Raw genomic sequence first — 18,263 nt, forward strand, 5'->3', positions numbered from 1 at the left:
GGCAATTATGATGTCATTAGGCAAGATTTAGGAAGCATAGGATGGGGAAGGAAACTGCAGGGAATGGGCACATTAGAAATGTGGAGCTTTTTCAAGGAAAAGCTCCTGTGTGTCCTAGATAAGTGTGTACCTATCAGGCAGGGAGGAAGCTGTAGAGCGCTGGAGCAGTGGTTTATGAAAGAAGTGGAATCTCTGGTTAAGAGGAACAGGAAGGCTTATGTTAGGATGAGATGTGAAAGCTCAATTAGGGCATTTGGAGGTTACAAGGTAGTCAGGAAATACCCAAAGAGAGAGCTCAGAAGAGCCAGGAGGAGACATGAGAAGTTATTGGCGGACAGGATCAGGGTAAACCGTAAGGCTTTCTATCGGTATTTAAGGAATAAAAGAATGACGAGAGTAAGATTAGGGCAAAATAGATAAGTCCCCTGAGCCGGATGGTTTTTAATCATAGGATCCTCTGGGAAGCCAGGGAGGAGATTGCCGAGCCTTTAGCATTGATCTTTAAATTGGCATTGTCTACAGGAATAGTGCCAGAAGACTGCAGGATAGCAAATGTGGTTCCCCTGTTCAAGGGGAGTAGAGACAGCCCTGGTAATTATAGACCAAGTTAAAAATCACACAACACCAGGTTATAGTCCAACAACTTTAATTAGAAGCACATTAGCTTTCGAAGCGACGCTCCTTCATCAGGTGACAGTGGTGGGCTCAATCCTAACACTAGAATTTATATGGCTATAAATTCTGTGTTAGGATTGAGCCCTCCAATATCACCTGATGAAGGAGTATCGCTCCGAAAGCTAGTGTGCTTCCAATTAAACCTGTTGGACTATAACCTGGTGTTGTGTGATTTTTAACTTTGTACACCCCAGTCCAACACCGGCATCTCCAAATCAATTATAGACCAGTGAGCCTTACTTCAGTTGTTGGTAAAGTGTTGGAAAAGATTATAAGAGATAGGATTTATAATCATCTAGAAAAGATGAATTTGATTAGGTATATTCAGCACAATTTTGTGAAGGGTAGGTTGTGCCTCACAAACCTTATTGAGTTCTTTGAGAAGGTGACCAAACAGGTAGATGAGAGTAAACCGGTTGATGTGGTGTATATGGATTTCAGCAAGGTGTTCAGTAAGGTTCCCCACAGTAGGCTATTGTACAAACTGCGGAGGAATGGAATTGTGGGAGATATAGCAGTTTGGATCAGTAATTGGCTTGCTAAAAGAAGACAGAGGGTGGCAGTTAATGGGAAATGTTCATCCTGGAGTCCAGTTACTAGTGGTGTACCGCAAGGGTCAGTGTTGGGTCCACTGCTGTTTGTCATTTTCATAAACGACCTGGATGAGGGCATAGAAGGGTGGGTTAGTAAATTTGCAGATGACACTAAGGTCGGTGGAGTTGTGGATAGTGACGAAGGATGTTGTAGGTTACAGAGAGGCATAGATAAGCTGCAGAGCTGGGCTGAGAAGTGGCAAATGAAGTTTAATGCGGACAAGTGCGAGGTGAATCACTTTGGTCGGAGTAACCAGAATGCAAAGTACTGGGCTAATGGTAAGATTCTTGGTAGTGTAGATGAGCAGAGAGATCTCGGTGTCCAGGTACATAGATCCTTGAAAGTTGCCACCCAGGTTGACAGGGTTGTTAAGAAGGCATACAGTGTTTTAGCATTTATTAATAGAGGGATCGAGTTCCGGAGCCATGAGGTTATGCCGCAGCTGTATAAAACTCTGGTGCGGCCGCACTTGGAGTAATGTGTACAGTTCTGGTCATCGCATTATAAGAAGGATGTGGAAGCTTTGGAAAGGGTGCAGAGGAGATTTACTAGGATGTTGCCTGGTATGGAGGGAAGGTCTTACGAGGAAAGGCTGAGGGACTTGAGGCTGTTTTTGTTAGAGAGAAGAAGGTTGAGAGGTGACTTAATAGAGACATATAAGATAATCAGAGGGTTAGATAGGGTGGACAGGGAGAGCCTTTTTCCAAGTATGGTGACGGTGAGCACGAGGGAGCATAGCTTTAAATTGAGGGGCAATAGATATAGGACAGATGTCAGAGGTCGTTTCTTTACTCAGAGAGTAGTAAGGGTATGGAATGCTTTGCCTGCAACGGTAGTAGATTCGCCAACTTTAAGTACATTTAAGTCGTCATTGGACAAGCATATGGACGTACATGGAATCATGTAGGTTAGATGGGCTTCAGATTGGTATGACAGGTTGGCGCAACATTGAGGGCCGAAGAGCCTGTACTGCACTGTAATGTTCTATGTTCCAATGTTCCAATGTTCTATGTTCTAAATGTTGTAATTGTACCAACCTCCACCACTTCCTCTGACAGCTCATTCCATACATGCACCACCCTCTGTGTGAAGAAGTTGTCCCTTAGGTCCCTTTTAAATCTTTCCCCCCTCATTCTAAACCTGTGTTCTCTAGCTAAGGACCCCCCTACCCTAGGAAAAAGACCTTATCTATTGACCTTATCCATCGCATTCCCCCCCACCCATGATTTTTATAAACTTCTCTGAAGTCACCCTCAGCCTCCAACACACCAGGGAAAAAAGCCCCAGCCCATTCAGCCTCTCCCTACAACTCAAATCCTCCAACCCCAGCAACATCCTTGTAAATATTTTTAATGGAAGAATGAGTTTATTAGTCATTAAAAGTGAAAAGGAATGAAAACACAAAACATGTACACAGAGAAATAAGAAGCAAGTTAAAAAATAAAAATTTAAAAAGATATATGGATCAGTTTTTGAGTGCACAATGCCAGTGGGACCTTGCGGCTGCTACAGTGGGTACAGTAGCACAGAGGTTCGCAGGTAAGTAGTTGATTTCAAGAAGCTTGACTTCGACAGTCAGCTGAAAGGCCCTTGTCCTCTTTCATTTTGATTGCTCGAAGCATCTCAATGTGTTTCAAACAGCGATCAGTAAAAGTAATATACCTAACAGCAGCTAGTTTACTCTCAAAATCAGCCAGTCATTGTGTAAGAGGTCAATCACTATCCATAGAATGCACAGTCTCCTTAAATAAGTGGTAGCTGGATATTAGCCCTTCAGTGAGTCCCCAGGCTATTGATTCTAATGTAAGCTTTCCTCTTGTTCCAAACACTTTCTAAACTTGCCTTTCAACTTCATCTTGAACAGCTCATGTACCCCTTCAGTACTATAATCCTGAAGAACAGCCATCTATCTCCACTATATCTTTTCACCCTTGGAGGCGTAAAGTCAGAGCCAAGAATGGATGACAATCTGACCACCAGCTGAGGCCGAGGGTGTAGGGCAGTGTCAGCGGACCCATAAGGTGTCCCGGGTGACCCAGCTCTTGCCTGGAGGGGCAAATGTCACAATGGCTAAAATAACAAACCATCTCCTGAGATCACGAGGTTAAGGCATATTTTGGGACCAGTACATCATGTACCTAACCCATACTGTACGTGTTTGAGAGAGAGAGAGAGAGTGAGAGTGAGAGCGAGAGAGAGCGAGAGAGAACAGGGCAAATGCACTGCCCTCTCTCATCATTCCCTGATCTCAAGGCATCCACAATTTTTAAAAAATCAACAGGAACTCCTTTCCAAACATTCAGTCTGTTTGCCGACTGATGTCGTACTCTTTTACGGACCACAACATTCGGACCACATGGATATCCCGTCGCCATCCGATCTTGCGGTCCCAGCAGTATTCTGGTGACAGGACCTTAGTGGGTTTATGCAGCCAGAAGTATTTGTTGAGGTGGCTCTCGTCATGCCAAACGGCCTCCACGTTTTTCTGCTTGTCCCGCAGGATTCCCCGGGAGCAGCTTTCAGTCAGGTTCCTGACGCTCTGCCAAGTCCCACCAAACACGGCGGCATGGTAATAGAAATCCCCCTTGGTGCCCAGGTAAGCTGCCGATTGGGGGTTGTGGTCATAACTGTACAAAAACTTTGGCCTCCGGTAGTACCAGGCATGCAGGACAGCCACCGACTCGCTGAGTGTCTCTGTGCCGAAGCGTCCTTGGAATCGCTGATCCACATCGAAGCAGAATACGTGACTGGCTTCGTGCCGGACATGATCCTCAATGAGCTTGCTGATAGTCTCCATGCGAGACATTGAAATGTCCTGCCAACGCTTGTGCACTTTAACCTGGAAGGTCTTGACCTTGCGTCTGGCACTCGGCCGCAGATTCAACCTTTCAAACTTCAGCAAGTCATCTACGAATACATAATATATGACTGAGAATCCTGGCATGAAATGTTCATCAGCCGACACCAGGAAAGTCTCCAAGTACAGGTCCAGGTATCTGAAATATGCAGAGGGACACCTTTTCTTAGAAGCAGTTGTTACACTTACTCTTCAACAATCCCAGCCAACAAACCAATGCCATTCCCCCAATCTACCCCCACTTATAACTCAACTCTTCAAGATTTTGAAATGCAAAGCAACTGATCTCAATGCACAAGATAATGTTAATATTGAAGGATCACTGCACCAGGGAACTAGACATCTTAATATGGGGATTATCAGGGAATGGGTAAAGCCTGAGTCAGTAGACGACTATCTGCCATTATTAGCAATTTGACAGGATTACTCATCGATACAGCTTATAGAGCATAGTACATGGAACATTACTGCGCAGTACAGGCTCTTCAGCCCTCAATGTTGCGCCAACCTGTGGAACCAATCTGAAGCCTATCCTACACTATTCCATTTTCGCCCATTTGTTTATCCAATGACCATTTAAGTGCCCTGAAATTTGGCAAATCTACAACTGTTGCAGGCAGTGCATTCCACACCTCCACTACTCTCTGAGTAAAGAAACTACCTGTGACATCTGTCCTATATCTATCACCCTTCAGTTTAAAGCTATGTCCCCTTGTGCTAGGAATCACCATCTTAGGTAACAATGTTTTTATCTTGAAGCAAATAAAAAGATTGGTAAGCCACAATTAACGTATTCACTCATGGAAAAGTGACTTCCGAAGATTAAAAGGTTAGTCAAGGGGGGATCTAAGATGGCGGCGATCTGAGAAGATCACACTGCAGAGCTTCGCATCGCAGCAGGGGCTGGATGATCCTTTAACCCACCCAACTCAGGTCATCAGGATTTCTTGGGGCATTGGAAAGATTGTGGAGCCCCAAGAAACATTTAAAAATTGACTTAACTGTATTTTCAGCTGTCCAGAAATGCCTAAAAAGGGAAGAGGAGAATCTGAGGCCAGGCCTGCAGCAGCCTCGGAGCCGATTACTCTCCCGGACCTGGTGAACCAGCTCTCGAAATCTTGCGAGATGTTGGAGAAACAGATTGAAGAGAAGCTGGCTCCAGTCTCTCTCATGCTGCAGAAGCATGAGCAGCAACTGGGAGACCTGGAGAAAAGGATGGATGAGGTGGAGCACAGGGTCACAGTGGTGGAAGCTGATGCCAGTTCATCCAAGGATGAGATCCAAGCCCTGAAGACGCAGGTTCGTAATTTGCGTGACCAAGTGGATGATCTTGAAAACAGGGGCAGGAGAAAAATCATTCGGATCATCGGTCTGCCTGAGGGTAAGGAAGGTGAGCGGCCTGCGGAATTTGTTGAAGATTGGCTTCCGAAATTCCTAGACTTGGAGACTGGCATGAGAGGATTGAAGATAGAGAGGGCTCACTGGGTCGCAGCATGGAGGTCAACGCCCTCATCCTTTCCTGGTGCGGTTCCATCATTACTGGGATAAGGAGAGAATCATGGAGGCTTCCAGACTCCAGGGGAAGGATCCAAAGGCCCTACTTTACGAGGGGTCTAAGATCATGTTTTTTCAGGACTTTTCAGCGATGGTGATCCAAAAACGAAAATTGTATGATGGTGGTCAAGAGAAGATTGAAGGAGCTTGGGATTCAGTACCTCCTAGATATCCGGTAGTGCTTCAGATCACCTCAGATGGATCCATGCATCTCTTTGACACATCGGAGAAGGCAAGAGACTTTGTGGACAAACTAACCGAATTTAAACCATTGTAGTATGTATAAATATTGTTGCTTAGGTATGCATTTATCATTCTGTAAAAGAAACGGAGAGCTTTGTTTTTCCCCTTTTTTTTCTTCTATTGATAATAATTTGGTTCAAACTATGTCTGGCGGTGGTTAAGATGTACATTTTAAATTTCTAAGTTAGGACATACCAAAGGATGGGTGGGGTATTTATTCCCCCTTTTTTGTATGAAAGAATTTTTTTTATTCATATTGATATTCTATGGGGTGTTTATTCTTTTTAGCTTGTGCTTGCGATGCGGCTCTAGCTGGGAGAAGTGAAGGTGGTTGAGATGGTTAGATGCCTATTTATGGGCAGTTCGGGATGGGTAGTTGCCCCCTCCGGGCAGGGGGTGAGTTCCCCTACTCAGCGCTATTGGCGCTTTATAGGTTGGTTTGTTTTCTGGTTTTTGTTGTTTTTTATTTTTAATAATTTTGTATGTTTGTTAAATGTAATGGTTTTAGTTTATGTAGTTTTTATATTTGGTGGATCATGCGACACTAAGGCTCAGCAATTTGTGGTTCGGGTTCCTCCTCTTTGGAATTTAAATGTAATTGCAGAAGATTATGGCTAATGATTTGATTAAATGGTGTACCTGGAATAGCAAGGGAAGTCACTCACCAATTAAGAGGAAGAAGGTACTCTTGAGTCTTAGAAAGGAGAAGGTGGATATTGCTTTGTTACAGAAGACACATTTGGATGACAAGGAGCATCTGAAATTACAGCAGAATGGCTTTGACCGAGTTTATTTTATCATTTAATACCAGAAGTAGGGGAGTGCCTGTATTGGTAAGGAAAGATCTCTCATTTAAATTGTTGGAATGTGTTAAAGACACATACGGGAGGTTTGTAATTCTTAAAGCCTTGATAAATGGGGAAGAATATGGCATTTTAAATGTTTATTGTCCCCCAGCTCATCCTCTTAAATTCTTGGTAGATGCTTTTTCTAAACTGATAAGTCTCAAGTCTCGGCACATTTTTATAGGGGGACATTTTAACTGCCTCATGGACCCCACAGTAGACAGGTTTCCTAAAGGTCCCTCAATACCCTCTGCACAAACTAAACAATTATTGGGTTTATATGGGGAATTAGGGTTGGTGGACGTCTGGAGGTGTCTCCACCCTACAGGTAGGGATTTCATGTTTTTCTCCAATCCGCATAGATGTCACATGAGGATTGATTTTTTTCTGACCCCTGCGGTAACGCTGGATCTGGTGCCATCCTGTACGATTGGTAATAAGTATACTGTCAGGCCCAATGCTGAATATGTTTAATGATTCATACAGTCATGTTTGTCTCCCACCATCTCTGAGAGAGGCCAATATTTCGCTTATCATTAAAAAAGGAAAGGATCTGGAAGACTGTGCTTCATACAGGCCCATCTCGCTCTTAAATGTGGACTTTAAGATCCTCTCTAAGGCTCTTGCGTTAAGACTGGAGACTGTGTTACCCTCTATTATTAAAGAGGATCAGACGGGCTTCATAAAGGGTCGCAGATCCTCCAATAACGTTAGGAGGCTGCTTAACGTAATTCAAGCATGCCAACAGCAGTCAATACAGGGATTGGTGATTTCTTTAGATGCAGAGAAGGCATTTGACCGAGGTGAGTGGCCGTATCTTTTCTATACTCTAGACCGGTATGGTCTGGGCGAAGTTTTCATAAGATGGGTAAAGGTACTCTACAGTGTACCTCTCGCGGCAGTCATTACCAACAGGGTATGATGAAGCAATTTTAATATTTCTAGGGGCAGCCGGCAGGACTGTCCCCTTTCACCATTACTTTTTACATTGGTGATTGAACCGTTGGCAGAGGCCATTCGTGGGGATCTCAATATATCAGCTCCAGAAGTGGGGTCAAAATTACATAAGATCTCGCTGTATGCAGATGATGTTCTAATTTTCTTGACAAATCCAGCAGTCTCAGTACCTTGCCTGATACAATGCATTCACGCATTTGGCGCTTTTTCAGGGTATAAGATTAATTTTGCTAAATCAGAGGCTATGCCTATGGGTGGTCTTACAAAAGAGCTGGCTCTTGAGAGTGACTATAGATTCCCATTTAGGTGGTCACAGGAGGGTTTTGTGTATTTGGGCATATTCATTACTCCAGTTTTGTATTGGCTGTTTAAAGCCAATTTTACTCAATTATTTGAAAAAATTAAACGATCTCCAAAGATGGGAGGCACTTCCAGTCTCATGGTTGGGTCGGATAGCGCTTATTAAGATGAATATTCTCCCTCGTTTGCTATACCCTATACGAATGCTCCCCCTGATTTTCAATAAACAAACACTCAGGAGACTGAACAGTTGGTTCAGCTCCTTTATCTGGCACCATTAAACGGCCCCTCATTAAATTAGCCAAACTGCAGTTGCCTCACAGATTGGGGGGGGAGTAGACCTTCTGGACATTAAAAATTACCAATTAAGCTCACTTTTACCTACGTAGGTGATTGGGTTTGTGGGGACCCTCTTTCAATATGGCTAGATATCGAAGTCTCCAAGGCAAGGTGACCCCTTACCAGTTTGCTGTTTTTGGATAAAGTGAGGACAGTGAGGGAATATTGCCATAACCCAATAGTCATCAATACTGTTAAAGCATGGAGGGCAATTCGGCAGAGGGAAGGTAATGTTGGCAAAACATCTTTGTTTACACCTTTAGTGGGTATGCCGAGTTTGCAACCAGGTATGATAGATTCAGGATTTAACGTTGGGCAGCTAGGGGTATATCCTGCATGGGTGATTTATTTGAGGGAGATGTAATGATGTCCTTCGATCAGTTAGTACGGAAGTACGAGTTACCTAATAAAGACCTTTTTCGTTTTTTTCAAGTTAGGGATTTTATTCAAAAAAAGACAACACTTTTGACTGATCCCTACAAATCTGACATAGAAAAGAGGGGTACTAAGGGCTAAGAGTACACTCTCTGTCAGTACTTTATATCACCAATTGGGGGGTGCCACCTCAGATGAGTCTGATCGACTCTGCAAGATGTGGGAAAGAGAGTTGGGTGTTGAAGTTTCTTCAGAGGCATGGGAGGATATTTGGAAGAATGCAAGGAAGATATCAATTTGCAATAGGACCCATGCTTTACAGTTAAAGATTCTCCACAGGGTCCACTTAACCCCAGACCGTTTGTCAAAATTTAAACCGGGGTATCTTCAGCATGTCCCAAGTGCAAGGTCTGTATGGGTACTCTTACCCATTGTCTTTGGTCTTGTGACAGGCTTCAAACATATTGGAGCGCTGTGATGGATGCAATGGAGAGGATTTTAGGTGTAGGGGTGGAGAAGGACCCTACTTCGCTCCTTTTGGGCCTACCTATTGTATTTCCTGCAGACTCACATAAGGAAAAACTTTTCAACATTCTTACATTCTGTGCAAGGAAGAATATCTTGCTTGGTTGAATATCAGAAAAAACCCCCAGGCCTGTCAGGTTGGCGGAAGATTGTTATGGAGCATATTCCCCTGGATTTTTTCACAAATATGGTACACCACAAAACTGAGAATCTTTACAAGACATGGCAACCCTTTTTGAAATACCTGGACACAGATTTATCTGCCACACTAACAAGGGCTTTTATATAGCCGTAACGATTGTGTTTCATGAGTCCAATATCCAGGGAGGAGGAACCGTGAACGTACAAGTGTTTTGTTTGGCTGGGCTGAGTTATTACTATTTATTTGTTTGTTGTTAGCTAGTTTAGTTTTTTTTATTTTATACTTCTCTATATATGTTTATACATTCGTATTGGAGGGTGGGTTGGGGAATGTTTTTTATTATTTGGGTTTAGTTTTGTACTATTTTTGTACTGTTTTGAATTGCATTGTTTTGTATTTGTTGTAATATTTAAAAATCCAATTTGTCTTAATAAAAATATATTATAAAAAAAGTTAATGAAAAAAAACTGCCTTTCATATCAGTGACACTTTTAAAGAGCTTGAAATTCACCCTCTCCCATTGTTTCATTGTTGAAAAGTTGCTAAATTGAAGACTATTCCCAACACCTATGCTCCAAAACATTAGCACTAAAAGGTGCCAAGAACACGTGTAGACACCGAGAACTGTGCAGCCACCTTTGATGGTTTGCTATTTAAGATTCCACTGAACAGGGTTACGCCAGAGCATGTTTAACTTCAGTGACTAGCGAGATGGGAGTACAAAGAATTGGGAATTTTTAGCCAGAAATCGAGAAATAGTCCATTTTTACAGGAGAGCGACCAATTCTTTAGTCTCTACAGTAAATAAAATATAAAGGGTTGATTCTTATTTGGTGTTTCCAACAAGTTCTAGACTCAGACTGGTATCTCTATAATCACTGCTAACCCCATATCTCACCCCAGCTCCCTCATGTTGTAATTATATCACACCAAGTTTAGCTGCCTTTCCACAATCATGGAATAAACCTTTGCATTCTCTCTTTGCCTCCTTGCATTCTCTCATTTGACTGGATGAGTGCAACTCCAGCAACAGTCAATGACAACACCTAGCACAAAGCAGTCCCCTTAATTGATAACATATCCACAAACATCACTCCCTCCCCACTGATGCTCAGTAGCAGCATTGTGTACTGTAATGGCTTTAATTACTCTCAACCTGGATAATCATTTCAGTAGCTCTTTGCTGGACTTTGCAATGTTCAGACTGACTAGTGTATTTGTCCAACACAATGACATTTCAAAAAGGAACAAGTTGGATGCATTCAGGGCACTTTGACTCATCCAGACGAATATTAAATGGTACTGTGCAAACACAAGTTCTTTTATTCTTTACCTTGTTACTGTTGGATAAATAAATGTTCTGAAAGATTTAATAATGACATTACATTAGCTAATCCAATCTGATAATGGCACACAGTCTTTGGGTGAAGAGTCAAGTAACCTTGCACAAGGTCCTGATGGAGACAGATGTCTCCTGGTTCATGCTGTCACTATGCCAAATTAATGTTAATTGTATCTTTTGGTGCCAAGCAATAAGCTATATCCTGTCATGACAGGTAAGTGCCTTTTCTTGTTAAGACTCTCTAGTAGGCTATCACTGATAACTGGATAGACTCCTTAACTCAGCATAGAAAAGGTAGATTCTTCAGAGACCATGGGGACTGCAGGAGCTGGATATTATAATTTTGATACACTCCTGATCGAGTTCTAGAAGCTTCCATTAACTGTTTGATGTTCTATTACTGTGGCACATCAGAGGCTGTTTAACTGGTTTCCAAAAAAAAAAAGTACAAAAGGAACATTGGTGACAGCACACTATCCCAAACGCCATCTCCCAGAGCTAACAATTAACCTAAGGGTGCAGTTCTGACCTGTTCTCTACAACAGCATTTAGGGAGTGCAACAATGAAGCATTGCATTGTAGCCTTCTTGTTCCAACATTTCAAACTGTCAGCATCTACACTGGGACTGTCAAACTTTCAACTCCATTCATTCCTATTTCCCATAGATGGCTAAATTTTACTGAATGTGCACTTGCCCTCTCTAAAGCTTGGATACCCTTCCAATGGTTTTGTGGTTGAAATAGCATACTAAAACAAAACCTGACTTATATTCAACTGGGTAATGTTACATCAATCAACTGGAGGTGTTGCCTTTAACATCCTGTGAATGCATCTTGCTCAGAGTGTAAAACCCTTAAAAAACTTCTGAAGTAGTAAAATGAGAATTATTGAAACAAAAGCACAAATGGGGGCGACTTGATATATCACATCTATGACAATGCTCTGTGATAGATTGAGGACACAGTAAACTATCTTGGGGACTGATAGTGAGTCATCTAGATCACCATATAGCCCAAATTTATATTTGGATCTATGCACTCTCTTCCCTTTGGCCAGCCTTCCCCTTTATACTTTCTTTTCAATACCAATCCAACTTCCTTTATTAGGAAAAGGGCAGCATTGAGAGAATTCTACCACTGAGCACAAAGTTAAATTTAATTGTAGCTGTAGCTGCTAACACAGCAGTTGTCAGACTGTGGGTAAGTTCCAGTCTCCTCATGGGCCACTTTTTGTTGTTGTGTTGCCATAATCTTACCACGCCACAGAGCTGCTTTCTTATTAAAGGGAGATGACTGGTGGTGATTTAACCTGAGGGTCACCTTGCTCCAAGTGAGGGAAGAGGTCGAGAAGGAGAGTCCTTCACAGAAACCTCAGCTAGTGATGGGAATTAAACCCACACGGTTGGCTTCACATTGTGTCACAATCCAATAAATTCAACTAAACCAACCCCCTTGTCTTTTACAGCATACCTGAGTGATATGGTTTCCACTTAATTGGCCTGTACAAAAAAATCTCTTTCAAATGTCTGACAACGTAAATTGAAATTTTAAACTAAATTTTAAAACAGAAGATGCTGGGAATATGTAGTGGGCCAGGTGTCATCTCTAGAGTGAGAGAAACAGATTTAATATTTGAACTTAATGACTTTTGTCATTTAAATGGTCATTGGATAAACATATGGTTGATAATGGAATAGTGTGGGTTAGATGGGCTTTAGCTTGGTTCCACAGGTCGGCGCAACATTGAGGACCAAAGCACCTGTACTGCACTATGATGTTCAATGTTCTATGTTGTCAGAAATTGACAATAACCTGCAATGTTTCTAATGTTATGAAGTCGGCCAAGTAAAATAAACATACTGCATTCTCCAGCTGCTAAATTTTCACCCCATCTCTGAATGGGTTTTACTGGTAGCTGTACTATAACAAGGCACTAACAGTGCAAAATTTCACGCTATAGGTAGAGCTTGATAATGGAATCTAATACAACCAAATTACAGCAACATACTTGCCAACTGCAAAGACTGTGAGACCAATAACAATATTTTGATTCTTGTACATTTCATCATAATACGTGGGATTGAAGGTCCCATCCCAAAGGATCGGAGCTTTCCATTTTGTACAGGTCTGAACATCAGTTCTGCTCCTAAAGAGAAAGATAAGAAAGGAATAAACATGAGAAAGACCATTCTGTTTCTTGCCTGTAACATTCTAGCTTCTTCTTGAGCAGACCCTGATGTCCACTAGTGCATAGCCGCTGTTGGACACCCCTCTCTCAGACACCCTAACTGAGAGGGCACAAAGTAACAATAGGAAAGAACGGTTCATTGAGAGAAGGATGGAAATGTTTGGATGTTCGAGGAAAGAATATAAGAAAAAGGAGGCCAAGTTTGTGATTCTGAAAGACTGAGTTACAGCAAGACTGAAGTGATCTATTTGACAGTATTGGAATATGAGACAGAAATTTAAAAGTAGCAATAGATATAGTCGTTCTGCTATAACGTGCATTTCGTTATCGCAAATTTGTTACAACATGATTGAGAAGTTGTGCACAGATTTCTAAACTGTGAACTTTTAAAACGTGCGTTGGCTGTAACACAATTCCATCACCAACACTTTAAGTGCTGTTTCTAAAGCATGATTTTTCTATAACATGGGGTTGCACAAGAAAGCAACCATCGTGTTATAGAATAACTGACTGTAGGTGAAATAAAAATAAGGAAAACAGAGAGAGTATGGTTGTTGGTGGTGAAATTTAATCTCAAGCTTTACTATTCTTACAACTGAGGTTGGAGGGATCATTGTTTTCATTTCCTACTCCCACTTCTTGATTTGCCAATACAAAGTTCAAATGTTCTATGTCGGTGATACGCCAATTATAGGGGTCTCCAATGGTACCAGATTCAGTACTGAGAACAACTCAGCCAAGATTCTTCAGTCAACAATAAATGTTATATTTCAGTGGGGTTAGTATATTGGAAAACAAGCTCTGCTATTCCTGGATTTCACAAAAAATTTAAAACAAAATTAAAAGTTACACAGAATTCCAAAATTCCCTAATTTACTGGTCTTTCACACACACAGATTTCTGTAGTCAACAACAATGGCTAGTTATTACAAAATAAATACACTGTAGCTATAGACTATGAGTATGAATCACTGACATGTAACTCTACCCATTAAAACTCTAATCTCCTTTTAATAAATCACCCAATGCACACATACAGACAGACACAAAACACATGGGTGTCATGGATGGAGGGAAGGACTGCGAAGGCAGTTCAATGGAATTTGTTCACAGAGTTCATTGACATGGTCCTTTTGGTTTGCTGCTCCTCTATCTTCTTTCACCAGGTAGTTGTTTGCAGAAATACAGGGTGACTGGTTCACATTTATCAAGTTTCTAACTTGCTGGTCAAGAGCCACAGCTTACAACAACTGATAAGGGAAACGAACCTGACTTTCTTCAAGATTGAGGTGGTATTCATTGCAGTGAAATAGGTAGTTCCTTCTGTTCTGGGAGGTCCAATGGTTTTGGTCAAAACATTCACACCCACAAGTTGTCCAGCCACCTGAGAACCAACATCATTGTTGGCAGGCAGATGGTTTTTGTCATCAACCACTGGCCTCCACTCTACTGACCAAACCAATCAGCTATTTGTTGCTGGCCAAATCTCCATTCATACACTGACCCCCTACCTCCAACTCTTTTGTAATCGGCTTTCCCACTGCTTTAACCATCAGCTGTGTAAACAGCATTTACCAGTGTCAGGTAACTTGTTTTTACAATCTTATAAAAACCCTTTTCCTATTTCAGTCCAGAATCAAGAATATAGGAAAAAAAAATACAAGTACCAAAAATAAATAAAGAATTAAAATATTACTGACAGCTTGGACGATACAAAAAGAGCTTTTGATGCTGCCAAGAAAGGAAAGATTCACACACATTTACACACGCTGCTGACTCTGCAGATAACTCTGTAAAACGGTTGCAGTTGACTAAATTCCCTTTGCTTCAGACAGTAAGGTGTACGCCAAGAAAATCCTTTACTGATTAGTAAAGGCAACTTCTGGTGGGTTTTCAACTCACATATTTTGCTGAGTGAGTTACAAAGAAAGAGGAAGCGAGAACAATGGTCTGTTATTTCTCAAGCAGGCTTCAAATTCTCTCACTGATTTTGAAGAAAAACTCAATTATCTTATTCTACTCTCGCACTTCCAATAAAGTCCATTCATGCCAATATAATGCAGAGCTTCATGTTTTACCTTAAGCATTGGAAAATCTAAGTTGGCCCTTATTTTTCTGCTCTACATGCTACTTGTTTAATCCTACAGTGTGGCCCAAGTAAGTCACCATTGCTTTGGTAAACTCACTTTTGGACAGATTAATGACCAAATTAGCTCTCTGTTGCTGATCAAAGTTCTTTTAAATGGTGCAAATGTCCTTCCCAAGTTTGGGTGAACACAAGCCAGAACGCACAAACAGAACCGTTACATAATTCTTCAATAACTTTTGACAGTTAATTGCTAAAACTTTAGATTAGATTAGATTCTCTACAGTGTGAAAACAGGCCCTTCGGCCCAACAAGTCCACACCGACCCTCTGAAGAGGGGCGCCACCCAAACCCATTCCCCTACCCTATATTTACCCCTGACTAACACTGTGGGCAATTTAGCATGGCCAATTCACCTGACCTGCACATCTTTGGATTGTGGGAGGAAACCCACGCAGACACAGGGAGAATGTGCAAACTCCACACAGACAAGCGGGAATCAAACCCAGGACCCTGGTGCTGTGAGGCAGCAGTGCTAACCACTGAGCCACCGTGCCGCCTAAACATTTCTGGTTTCTTTTTCATTTCACATGACATGACTTAATAGTGATGAAGCCAATCCAAAATGACAAATGCTGATATTTCATTGGCTGCATCACTCAAATGGAATTTGGCAAATCACATTGCCAAGTCAATTTTTGTGGAAAATCCTGATTGTCCATTTCTCTCAATGGAATCTCCTAATCTCATGTAGCATGTAAATTGGTCTTTGTCACTGCGATGACTTTGTGATAATCAATGCACAGTCATTGTGACCCACCATGAAAGGGAGTTTCAGCTATTATTTTTCAGTTCTATAATGTCACTGTCTATCGTGAACTTATTACCTTATGAGACCATAAGAACTTCAGAAATAGGAGCAGGAGTAGGCCATCTGGCCTGTTGAGCCTGATTTACCATTCAATAGGTCATGGTTGATTTTTTTGTGGACTCAGCTCCACTTACCTGCCCACCAGTTAACCATAACCCTTAATTCGTTTACTGTTGAAAACTATCTTTGCCTCAAAAATATTCAATGAGATACCCTCAACTGCTTCGGTGGACAGGGAATTCCACAGATTCACAGCCCTATGGGTGAAGATGTTCCTCCTTAACTCATTACTAAATCTGCTTCCCCTTATTTTGAGGCTATGCCCACTAGTTATAGTTTCATCTAAGAGGAATAGCCTCAAATAAGCTTCTCTCTTCCTCTCATTTGAACAATTTTCTCTCAATTGAGTTATAAGGATATTGTTTTATGGGAAGCACATTCTCGATAGCTGAATATATTTATCCCTGACCTATTCACTCAAATAGATCCATGAATTTGAGAGAGGTTTTGTAAATCACATTGAAGGCTCCTTAGATGGGAATTTGAAAGATGACCCTCCAGTAATCAAATTCACAATACAAAGTTGCTTAAAAACTTTGAGAGAATATTGTACTCTCTTCCAGAAGACTATTCAAGTGACTTACAAATGACCTTATTATCTTCATCAGTAATCAAGGAAGGACTGGATTATGTTGAATTATCTCTGAGTAGATTCTAAGGCACTATGGTACAAAGAACTGGAGATAAAGTTTTAATGCACATTTCTTTTCCCAACTCCCTCTTTGTTAGAGCAGAAATGCTCAAGGAAATTTTAAAAATCAGTGTCCCATTTAACTTATAACAATTGGTTTTAGTCTGTCCAGTCTTACTACAGTGGAAGCCTATTTGCTTTATGCTGGATAACTCCCTTAAATAGGTCACTCTTACCAAATCCCACTTCTGATTTGGAAATGCCGGTGTTGGACTGGGGTGTACCAAGTTAAAAATCACACAATACCAGGTTATAGTCCAACAGGTTTACCTGAAAGCACTAGCATTTGGAGCACTGCTCCTTAATCAAGTACTGTACTTTACTTGTACCTTCAATTTATCTGCTAACTCTCTCAATTTAGCCTTAAAGATTTTAAATAACCTTTCACTCCCAGAAAAGTCTTAGCAATATTCAAAGCCCTTTTGAAAAGTCAATCTGTGTAATAAAACAGGAGTGCTGTGATGTAGTTTATGTCCAGTGTCTCTATGTACTGGTGTCTTTAAAAGAGTCAGAGACCTTCTTAAATTCAGTAAACTCCAAGCTCAGATCAGCCCCATTTTGTTATGATCCCAGCGGATGGGAAAACTGAATAAGTCAAAACACAGAATGACCTCTGGTTTGACGGACTGTCATAAAACAACGCAAAGAACTGCGAGTGCTGAAGATATGGAACTGAAATTGCTGGAGAAACTCAGCAGGTCTGACAGCATCTGTGGAGAGAGAAATATAATTGACATTTCAAGTCCAGTGACCCTTCTTCAGAACTGAAAGTAGCTAAGAAAGGTTGGCCCTTATGCTGATGATAGAAAGTGAGGGGGGGAAAGGAGTGAACTGTTGTTAGGTGAAGAAAGAGCCCAGAGAGAAAGAAATTAGGTTTGGCAGACAAAGGGATGGTTGACTCTATGCCAGGGATGGAGAAAAGTTGCTCCTGGTGAGTAATGCTGTTGCATTTTTAATACTACTACGCAGACAATTCTGATCCCCCTGCCAAAGGAAGGATATTGTGTGCAACTCGAAAGGGTTCAGAAAATATTTACAAGGTGTTGCCAGGGTTGGAGGGTTTTAGCTATAGGGAGATGCTGAATAGGCTGGGGCTATTTTCTCCTGGAGCATGAGGGATGACCTTATAGAAGTTTATAAAATCATGAGGGGCATGGTTAGAGTGAAGAGCCAAGGTCTTTTCCCCAGGGTAGGAGAGTCCGAAACTAGAGGGCATAGGTTTAAGGTGAAATGGGAAAGATTTAGAAGGGACCAAAGTGGCAACTTTTTCACATGGAGAGCAGTGTGTGTATGGAATGAGTTGCCAGAGGAAGTGGTGGGGGCTGGTATAGTTACATTTAAAAAGGCATCTGGATGGATATATGAATAGGAAGGGTTTAGAGGCATATGGGCCAAAGGTTGGCAAATGGGATTGGATTAATTAAGGATATTTGGTCGGCATGCTGTATAGCTCTATCACTCTATAACACAGAGCATGGTGTGTATATGGAAAGAGCTGCCAGAGGAAGTGAGTACAGTTACAACATTTAAAGACATTAGGACATGTATAAGGATATGAAAGGCATAAATGGGGCTAGCTCAGTTTAGGAAACCTGGTTGGCATGGACAAGTTGGGCTGA

At 41.6% G+C, this 18,263-nt stretch overlaps 1 protein-coding gene across 5 annotated transcripts in view; it reads right to left on the reverse strand.

Moving 5' to 3' along the window:
• Nucleotides 1-799: 799 nt before the first annotated feature.
• LOC122540228 (N-acetyllactosaminide alpha-1,3-galactosyltransferase-like) overlaps nucleotides 800-18,263 on the reverse strand; it is a 41,646-nt gene continuing 24,182 nt past the window's right edge. For 4 of the 5 annotated variants that reach the window (XM_043675631.2, XM_087980562.1, XM_087980561.1 and 1 more), the window contains 2 exons: nucleotides 12,757-12,894; nucleotides 800-4,265 (listed from right to left, as the gene is read on the reverse strand). In XM_043675631.2, coding sequence (XP_043531566.1) covers nucleotides 3,569-4,265; nucleotides 12,757-12,894 — 835 coding nt within the window. In that variant the 3' untranslated portion in view covers nucleotides 800-3,568. Of the gene's footprint in view, nucleotides 4,266-5,128; nucleotides 5,861-12,756; nucleotides 12,895-18,263 lie in introns of those variants that run through there. The other variant, XM_087980560.1, reaches the window with a different exon arrangement.

Source organism: Chiloscyllium plagiosum, unplaced genomic scaffold, assembly GCF_037043375.1.
Source record: "Chiloscyllium plagiosum isolate Xiang-an unplaced genomic scaffold, Cpla_swu_hap1 HiC_scaffold_37, whole genome shotgun sequence".
In the NCBI taxonomy this organism is placed as follows: domain Eukaryota; kingdom Metazoa; phylum Chordata; class Chondrichthyes; order Orectolobiformes; family Hemiscylliidae; genus Chiloscyllium; species Chiloscyllium plagiosum.